At 36.1% G+C, this 10,939-nt stretch overlaps 1 protein-coding gene across 1 annotated transcript in view; it reads right to left on the bottom strand.

Annotated features, from left to right (window-relative positions):
• Positions 1–9,783: 9,783 nt before the first annotated feature.
• grm4 (glutamate receptor, metabotropic 4) overlaps positions 9,784–10,939 on the bottom strand; it is a 135,248-nt gene continuing 134,092 nt past the window's right edge. Inside the window, exon 10 of the mRNA XM_062427961.1 lies at positions 9,784–9,833. Within this exon, the coding sequence (XP_062283945.1) occupies positions 9,784–9,833 (50 nt within the window). The remainder of the gene's footprint in view (positions 9,834–10,939) is intronic.

Genomic DNA, 10,939 nt, shown 5'->3' with positions numbered 1-10,939 from the left:
TGTAACTGAGGATGAACTTCAACTTAGACTTCAGGCATATGCACCACATACTGCAGTGTTGAACCACCAGTTTTCTAAAACTTCTACAGTCGTTATTGGAGCTTAAGGTTAACTGTAGGAGATTTTATGAAATCTACAATTCAACACCACTTTCCTGTCTTAAAATTGTCAGCCTTTCTGGAGAGGAAACATAGTCAAGACAGCTGACCATTTCTCGAGTAGGATTATTTCATAATGATGACAACTTTTTTGTGACTAGTCAGGAGAGGTCCAAATGAAATTCCTGCTACAGGCTGCTGTAATGGGCCACAAAGCACTGTATAGGTTGTCATAATGATTTATTGCGCTACCCAGAAAATTTCCCCCCTTGGAGTCTTCTGTGTTTTATTTTTCCTTCTCGTAAGAAGTTTGTAAAAACTGGTTAAAGTAGGATATTCAGTTTGCAGTGTGATTGAGGCATTTCTGAATTATTTCATTGAAAGAAATACGCAAAACTAAAATTACAATTTAAAAAAAAAAAAAAAAGAAAAAGAAAAAAAAAAGCCTTTTAAAACATTAGTAGGTGAATTTTTTGGGTGTGAAACGATTATTTTTACACTGCAAAATACACACATCATATATTATTCATGTCACCAGAAAATACAGCCTTACATAGCAAAGATGCAGTTCCAACTGGCTTAGTTTCATTCCCTTTGTCATTAGAGCTTTGCTGCCTTCTAGCTCCATCACTCACAGTAAGCCCCTGCCTAGTGCCAGCATTAGTTGATAGAAGCCGCATCAGTCACACAGAGTGAGTCACATACGCATGGAGTCAAGATTAATGAAACACTGCATACAGCTGTTTGGACAACCCAAGAATGTAAGAGAAAAAAAAAGACGACCGGAGACGGTTTGTCCACAAAGGGACAACCAGAAGAGTGTTATTGACCCCATTCGTTCAAACACACTGTACTTTGTGTTGCACCACAATCCAGCAGGGGTAAATTCAAATTCAAACTTACCACAGCCTAGCATCTGTGTACTGTCTTCACCACATTCTGAGAGAAACAAACACCTCGGCTAGATTTAATGCTTTTTTCCTGGGGACAAAATAAAATACCTGCTTGCTGGTTAGAGCAGCAGGGTGGAAATATTAAAGTGATATTTCAAATGTGAGAAAACCTTTTTCTATTTTCAGCATGTATTCCCTAAATGATCATAGAATAGTACTTATTAATTTGCACAATGGGAAAGATGTGGTTATATTACCTTTAATGGGAAAATATTCAAAACAGGTGGCGTTTTCTTGGTAATTTGTAGGAAATTATATGGAGAATAGTGCATCCTGGGTGGATAAACCATGCGTGAAAAATTGAAAAGGAAAATACAATTTAAAATTTCATAGCTTGCTGTGTGAGTAACATAGACACTGGGTAACTAGGATGAACGGAGGTTTAGAAACAATTCAGCAGTGGCTGGCATTCATTCTAACAATATTAAAGGCATTTACATTAAGTGTATATCTTTATTGCAGCCAAACACATAACATTTAACTAATTACATTTATCTATTTTTCTAACTTAGGCCATACTGCCCAGCCCTAGGTACAGTTATAAAATTCATATCACAGTATAATTTACCAGTAACGATATATATTACACAACACATTCTCATTATTAAACAATCCCACAGGTCGACTGTACCTGCACTCCTGAATAACCCATAAGAGCATTTTCAAAATGACCCAAAATCATTACAAATCACTGTTGAGAAATGGTGATGCTTTATGGTGTGACAACGCTGTGGTTAAGGTTTGCTGAGGTTTCGGCACATCAACCACTTGGTTAGGATTAGGAAACAATCATGGTTTGGGTTAAAACGATCACTTAAAATATGGTTTCTGCTACCTTAAATTACACAACCTTTATTGTCCTGGCAACTGTACACTATGTTACATTTTTATTTTATTTTTTTTCTAAAAAAAAAGGTCCTAACTTCCAGAAACATGATTCCCATGGTTGGAAATGAGAAGCCAACAACAGTCTCCTGTATCTAAGTCCAATTTTTGCCCTTTTTTTGCTATCTAACTATGTAGCCATCCACCCAACCTGCCGCCTCCTAATAAGGAAAATTGTCACCTTACATTGACGTCATCTGACCAGCGTCATGTTCCTGGGTCATATTTTCAGCGGCCACTAGATGTGCAAATGTATCAGTAGGTTGTTTTTGCCGGCTGAATTTTAGACCAATACAGTTGTTTTTTTCTTGTGAGGATGGGCTGATATTTGCTTATATATTTGTTTCTCTTAACATTTCAGTATACATTGTTCTGAAGGGGTAAAGGGCTGGTATGGCAACTGCATGGCAGCAAATGCTGAACTCTTAACTGTATTACAAGGACATATTTCACATTGTACATAGTAGAGTTTTATTTTTAAATTGCAAAACAGCAATAATACATTTAATTAAGTACAAAACCTTTTCTCAAGTAACTTCCATCTTGTTAGTACAGCCTGTAGAAAATTCCTGAGAAAGTGATGTCTCATTTGCAGAGACATCTTTTTTGTTCCCACTGCTGCTTGACGACGTTTGAAATTTGCGGAGGACGCATTATTTTGCTTTCCTCATATTTCAGAACATGTTTTGATTGGATTGGTGATAAAAAAATCCCCCCCCCCCTTGCAAACACTGCCGTCCAATATGATTTGCAGAATATCGTCTGCTTGTTGTCTAGCTTCTTAAACCTGAACCATATCCATAAAATGGAAGTTGCACTGGTCATTTCTTTGTTTCCAAGTAAAGCATTGTGGGCTCTCATGTTTTCCAGACGATTCGCTGGTTCAGGGTGATGACAACGAATCCTGGACAACTTTGTTTTTTGTTCAAGCAAAATGAGAGCTTTACTGGTCAGCATGATATAGTCAAAATTCATACCTCAGGGCAAATTCATGCTGGTGTAAAGTTCTGTACCATTTATACCATTCACCCCTATCTGTATCATACTTTTTCAGCTCATATTTCTTGCTTATAATGGTAAATCAGTCATTTTGTGTGTGAACACCATCAAACAGTTAATCGCATTGTAACACCTTCTTCTTGAATCCATTTCCCCATTCAGTCAAAAGATCTCTCTCTGAGAAACTGCAGAAGGAAATGCTATGATTTCAGTGCAAATACGTTTCCTTTGTAAAGACAGGGCACTTTTCAGACCTGAGAATGAAATAATATCTCACCAGTGAAACAACTTCTAAAGCTTTTAGCATATCAGTATGACTTCCAGTTGGAGTTTCCTGTAGAAATAAGTAGCGTCTTCCAACATCTGCTTGATATCAGGCCTGTGTTAACAGGCAAGAGTATTGGTGCATATGGTTGGTTCATATTTGGTTTATATGAGTAAGCCAGGAAGGTCAATTAGACTTTAGTATCTTTTTGTGCTGGCAGCAAACAAACACTGGTAGTTTGCTGAATTCATAATGTGCAATTTTTTGTCCATGTGTTCCTTGTTAAAGTTTCTTCTCAACATAAATCATACAAAATAAACATAAATGGTCTGGGGTTTAAAATGTTTATACTAATGTTATGAGAATTTAGTATAAAGACTAAAGTCGGAACATTTTGAAGAAAAAGTAATAATATTATGAGAAAATGTTGTAATAGTTCAGCAAATTAGTTTTTCATTTCCAAAGTCACGATTTTACAAAAGCAAATTATAATCATTCAGAGTTAGATGGTGGAGTTTCAACAGAGTCTATGTGCCTCACTCCCTCATGTCAGCGGGTAGTGGGCTCTAATCATTTTCTGATGCTATTAACTCATGTTTTAATATTTGCCTCTGCACTGTCTGGAGGAAACAAAGTCCACTCTGTGATTTCAAAACGTATCCCGTTATGAAGGCAGGCATCTGGTAATTGGTTTAATTTGTCACGAGTGATGACAAATGTTCCTTAATACCAGTTACAAATAGATGTACTGGATGTTTCCAATGAGAAGTTGTTATCGGAAGGCAAGGAGAAGATGCAGCAGTTGTATTTATGTTATAGTCTAGCTCTTTGTACAATTGTCTTACATAATCAGCCCTTGGAGGCCTCCTTGCAGTCACTGTGACTCTGCACCTGCTTGACAATTACATCAGTTTCTTGTGGTGGGAATTTTCTACGGCAGAGCTGTTCATCCTCAGTCATGATGAAAATGATAATATGCTATGACAAAGCTGTCTTAAGAGGGCAGGAAATGGCATGGCAGATTGAGCCTTGCTGATAATTAATCCCACTGATCATTTTCTATTTTCCACATAGGCCGCCATTAAAAAAACAGACATGAGTGTAAAACTGCTGACTGGACACTTCAACCAACACACTGTGGCAGTTATTTGACTCAACTGAAGCCACATTAAAGCCTGCTTCATCTCCACCTGCCGAGAAGGAATTCTTCACACTAAATGTATAGCTGATAAACATTTTATTTTACAGGCAGACATTTTGTTGTGTAGTGGTAAAATCACAGGTGTTTAATAATAATAATTAATAACATTAATTTGGGCTACAGTCCAATTAGTTTCCCAAGTTCCAGATCCATCTTGATCCAGGGCATGGATTTTCACTTCCTCAGCTTACTGATAAATGGAGTTTAAACCATCATTAACTTTATTAGTTATAAATGCGAGCTGCTATCATATGGCAGGATGTCTACTGTTAGTATGTGGAAATAACATTTTTATTGGTTAGTTTTAGTTATATAAATGTTATTTTATTATGAAATCTTAAAAAACAATGTTAGCATTGTAGTTGCAAATTATGTGCCATCTTTCTTTTTATTAATCTCTCAATAATTACTGTTGTTAAAACAATTACGTTTCATGGTATTAAATAGCAACAAACAAGATTTAAAAAAAAAAAAAAAAGTTCTGCAGCAGTCTGTGGAAGTTAGCAGCAGGTAGGGAAGACCTAAAAAAAAAATTTAAACTTGAAAAATGTACATTTCCTTTTTGAGGAGTCGCCTATGTATCACAGACAAAGAGAGACTGTATAATTGTGTATACTGCTGTTTTGCTAATTGCACAGGGCACGGGACTTGTATAAAAAACCACCAGGCTAATGATAGTACTGTATCAGTGATCACCCAGATGGCAATTTCAACCCTGCAATAAATCCACAATAAAGATAGTTTCACCAGCTCTACTTTTCATTTTGAGTGTCTCGTAATTCTGTCAGCTTTTGAAGGTAGCGTGCTATTTTCTCAATTTGTTCAAGGCCCATACTGCAGGTGTAACTGACCATATTGATCCACTATTAAACCGAGGTAAAGGCTGTGGCTCCCCTGATTACTGGTGAAAGTTAGACAACATTGTAATTCAACACTACATCTGACTTGTGTTCACGCTTCATTACAGATTCAGCATAAGCAATTTAATGATACAGAACCACACTAAACAGAAGTCACAGTTCAACAGTGGCCTTCAGATCTTTCCCATGTTGCCCTCTCCAATTTTGTATTTTTGAGTGATGGTAAAATCCATTCGTCTTTCCAGCCCCTGTACAGCTTCTCCTCTGGCTAATCACACGACTTTATGATTCAGCAGTAAAAATGACAAAATGGAAAATCCTGTAGATATAAAAGTACAAGTCTTAGCTCTGGGCTGTTCCAGTGTTAGATGCTGTGTGTGATCTGAATGTGGCTCTCCAATCTCTGTAAATCATATTGATACATTTTCCACCAGTTTAACCCAAACTGGCCTTTTCATGAAAGCCATCATGACAAGGGCACTGATTACTCTTTTAACACTTTAGTACATACTGTAAGCATATATTATATCACAAATAATTATTTGCATTGTTGAATAATCACCATTTATTTTCTTGGTTAAGTGACTAATCATTTGGTCTATAAAGCAGTCCAAAGTTACATCTTCAAATGTCTTGTTTTGATCGATATGAAGTCCGTTCAATAAAGATATTCAGTTTACAATCATGTTAAAGAAAGAAAAGCAGCAAATTGTCACATCGGAGAAGCTTTTTTAATCAATTTTCAAAAAAAGGTGCAGATGAACTTTCTGTTTATCGATTAATGGGCTGGTTATTGCCACTCTGATACTGACCAAAATCTAAAATCTGTTCTCAGGTAGGAGTTAAAAACTAAATGTCTGTCCAAGGACAAATTTAATACACTAAAGATGACATTTACCATCACAGAGCATGTCTTTTCCTTGATCTTACACATTATGTCAATTTGAAGAATACAGTAATTCAGATTATTGAAGAAGATGAAAAGTTGAAATGCACGGTTTTGTGTTAAATTGCGAATAAAACATGGTAAGAAGAAGCAGCAACACTTTATTAGCAAAACAGTCTTTTATTAGAAATATCTTGTATAAAAATGAACATGCTCTACACATTTTATTTTTTTCTATAGATAATTCATAAATATCCAGGCACTGTAATTCTTTTTTGTGTTTCTTCTTTTTTTTTTTTTTATAATTCAGTACATAAAGCAGACATGATCAATCAATTTTTAATAACATTAACTTGCCATTTAATTTCAGTCAGCACTTACATATTCTATTTTGTAACACAGACAAAGTGTTTTAGAAAAATAAAAGGGGGGTTGTGGCAAAAAAGCATTAAATTATCATATTCACAAACACAAACAATCCCACAAACGATACTTTATCAAATGATGGAAAAAAAACAACATTTGCAGCAACACCTTTAACATTTTTGTTGAAGCTGAGAGAATCATTGATTAAACCAAAATATTATTTATTTATTTATAATCCTCTGCAGTAGTTTTCCTTCTGGACATTACACCTCTCTCTTAAATTGTCCACATGACTTGTTATGAGTTTTGACATGCAACATACAGATTTTTGCATTGCTGAGGATAACATTTAATGAGACAAATTTCAGAGTTACTGTTTCTGACGAATACTTCAGAGACTGGAGACAGAAATGGAGTTCACACACTTAATTAGAAATTGTACATAAAGACCTTTCTTCCTTGCGTTTCAACAGAATACACTTTAAAAGGTAATGTAAATGCAAAGCAAACAACACCATGAAGGATCCATGGAAAGAACGGCAGGAGTAGTTTAATGGATATGAGGCACAGAATGAAGGCACTGGCCCTTATTTATCAAGCAACAATATGTTTAGATTTTAAAAAACAATGTTGATTGATGAATATCAATTCATGTGTGTTAGAGAAGTGATTCTCATTGCAGTGGAAATTTTACCTTGGGGCTAGAAAGACTCCAAAATGATCAGAGACACACAAACCTGACATACCACTGTCTTCTCATACGAAGAATTATCCTTGTTACATTTCTGACTGTATGACCAATGTCTATTATTCACTAACCTTCAGCTCTGTTTTTATCACCAGCATCTTCTGTGAAAATAACTGGGTAACTTGCAAGATGCTAAACCTTCTTTACCAGTTATCTGCTGTTTTCTGCCGCACAGGTGGAGACAATCATCATGTTTGAGTGATAGAGGTCCTATAGTTTTTCATAGCAGGGGTCTGGTGAGTGCCTGAAGACCATATTGGCCAAAAAACAAAACGGTGAGCTAAAAGAAGCTAAAAAATAGTTCTGCACTATGGTCAGCACTGTCACTTAATGCAGGTTTACTGTAAAAGAAGGTCCAACTCCAAATGAAATGGCTATAATGTAAAAATCTGACACCAAAACTATTACCAAAACATAAAGGGCTGTGCAGAATAATGAAACGGAGGATATAACAGAGGATATAGAATTAGCCATGAATTTGATTGTGTCGAGCATTTTGAAAGATAAATCACTCCTTGGGAAGCACTATGCATGCCACCCACCTAATTATCTATGAAGTCCATTGAATGGAAATGAGCTTGCACCTTCTCCAAATGGGTCTTCATGCTGAGTAGCTATATGTGCTCCCAAAATACCCTTTTAAACTATCATTAATCATTTCCACTGTAGCAAGTTATTGAACCAGAGGAAGAAAAAAAAAAAACTCTAAAAAAAGAAACATTATCTCTGCAGTTGCTGCATATCACAGGAGGTTCCCAGGCAATACTGTTATATGTGAATCGCACCATCAAATGTAAAAAATCACATGTCTGATATGACAACAAACTGATGTGATGTTCAAAAATTAAGTATTTCATCAAGTTAACCTGCATTTAGGGACAGAACACACCACAGAAGCTAAACTATTCTGGTGTAACCCAACAAAAACGTTATTTAAACATCATAGAATTACAAAAAACTCTTTTACTTTTAATGGTGGGTCTGTAAAAGTAAAACAGATGAAAAAACTTAAAGGGGTCCTATTGTGCTATTCTTTCCTGCATTATATCTAACTGATCAGCTGAACAAAGAACTCCAAATATCTCCATATGTTGTTGTTTCAACAGGTATTTAGTACTGCTAACGAAGCTCTACTAATGTTTAATTTCTTGTAAATTCTTCACAATAAAAGTTAGTAATTTAGGAATTTAAAAGCTTTTACTATGAAGCTACAAAGCAGGACATGTTGGGTTTGCATCTGTAACAATTGAACACTTCTGTGATACAGCTGGCCAATCAGAACATAGTGGGTTTTTTGAGAGGTGGGCCTTAAAGAGACTGAAAAGCTAAACTGTTCTGTTAGACACAGAAGCTGAATTGAGGGGCTGCATAAAGGGCCAATGGCCAATTTTTGAGTTGTGAATTACGCAAAACTACTTTAGCAAGTCCCAGAATATAGATATTGAGCTAGAAATGAGCAAAATAGGTCCCATTTAAACTTCTGACAATCATCCAACTGCTTGAATTTTGGAAAGGTCTCAACAAGTGTATGATAAATAAGGGCCAATAAATCGGGGATGTTTAGAGTATGCATCGTTTACACCACATTTATGCATGTGGTGTAAACTGTAAAGGTATACCATGGCAATTTGTTTTTAGTTTGGCTCATTTTCTGTTTGAAGTTACCCTTTATGTAGCAGAAGGTAACCCAGTGGGTAATGATCCAAAATGACATTTCCACTGTGAATGACAACCATGACAAATGTTGCATTCCATTGACGTTGACAACACAGCACAGTACACGTGATGCTCCCACAAGCATGCTCTGGGACTGTACACTAGGTCTGCCAAGATGATGGCGTTATCAACATTATTATGAAACATTAATAAAAAACTGGAATGACCCGCTGTTTTTTTCAGGTGTTTCAGATATGGTTAGTTCATACAGGAATACTGAATGGGCTCTAGTAAGGCATGTACAGTTTGAAGAATACTGCAGCTTTCAACTCCAATAATACCAGTTACCAAAAATAATGACTATATTTTTATACTGTTTGATCTTGTCAACTGCATTTGACTTTTGCAAAAAACAGAAACACATTCCTGTTTTTGTTGAAATGAGACAAACGATTCAGCCTCAGAGAGAACTGACATTGTGTGCTATAAACTTCAGAAGGAAAACATACTGTAGGCTCCAGGTGGTTCACTCAGCCTGCATCTGGAAACTTCACTGCCCAGTGCTCACGCATGTCTCAGAAAGGGTGGCAAGAGGAAAATTAACTGTCCAGTCTCCCTTACATCTCCCATCTCCCTCCTGCAATCTACAAATATTTCTCATAAATTTGGCGTTTATGCCTTTACCTGATTCCCTTGAAAAATGTGACATCCTTTTTATTTATGGAGTGACATATTCCCATCTTTCCACCCCATGCCTTTCTGCTGTAGAAGCTTGGAAGTCCTGCAGTATATTTCCAGTATTCCCCAGAATCAGGTGATTTCTCCTCAGGCAGGCCCTTGTTCAGCTTCCATGGTTCGTCTCTGTCTTAGATGGCATGGTTACTGTAGCTTATGTATGTCTGCTTGGAGGCCAACACTGCAGGTGAAGGTGTGGGAGAAAGAAGTGAAAGGTTAAAAATCCATAGGTGACACGCAAAGATGGGAGTCAGTAATCTTTCAGAGCACATGGTGGAGTCCAGATTGATGGGAAGTTCTATTTATGGGTGACTTCATCAAGCGAGTGCAGGTGGTCCAATGATAATAGCAGGATACTGTAATGTAAAAACTGTATTTACAGGAATGATACGTCATCCATCAGTATATTGCATTTGAATTTAAATGTGTAATTTACAATACAGGAATGTCAGTGTGATTCAAAATAAGGGCTGCAATTAATGATTATTTTCGTTAAGGCTTAATCTGATTGTTTTTTTTGTTTTTTTAGTCAATGAAATGAATGTTTTGTCAGACCAACCCAAAAATATTCAATCTCCAGTGATACCCGTACATTCAAGACGCTGGAACCAGAGAATATTTGGTATATTTGCTCGAAAAATGGATCAAAATTGATTTTCTAACCCTATCTACTGCTTGGTTAATCAACTAGTTGTTTGAGCTCTAAAACAGATTGAATTCAACCTTATTGCATTGAAAAACAACTGTTGATTGTAAAAATATTGATTGTTGCAAACATTCAAACAACAAATCACAGTTTGCACATTGAAATATTTGTCAAGTGATTATGTGCAGTCAGAATTATTGGCTGTGGCAATGATCATATCAGTGCAAATGCCTGCTATTACAGTACCATTCAGGAAATCAGGGAAAACTCTGTCGTATTGTTTTCTTCACAGCCGACTATATCATTAAATTGTATTACAAAAAAAGCACTATATAAAGTCACCAAGCAGATCACAGCAGAGGTATAAAATGCAATAGTAACCATTCAAATGCAAGTCTGTTACCACATGCAAAGACCTGAGATTTCTGTGTGCAAGAAGCAAAGCATGCAGCAGTCCGTCACTGTATTAACATTTTCTAATTGTACAGCATATTGTAATATTGTAAATCCTATTAAGACAATACAGTATGTAATCTGACTTGGCACTATAAGTGTTGTCATCAATGTTTGATAATAGTGCTCATTATTCTTTAACCTTATTTTCTAGTTTTATGGAATTTTTTTCAGCTGTGAATAAAACA

Source organism: Scomber scombrus, chromosome 10, assembly GCF_963691925.1.
Source record: "Scomber scombrus chromosome 10, fScoSco1.1, whole genome shotgun sequence".
NCBI classification, from domain to species: Eukaryota; Metazoa; Chordata; class Actinopteri; order Scombriformes; family Scombridae; genus Scomber; species Scomber scombrus.
The sequence above is the reverse complement of the archived record's forward strand: the minus strand, read 5'-3'. Positions and strand labels throughout refer to the sequence as shown.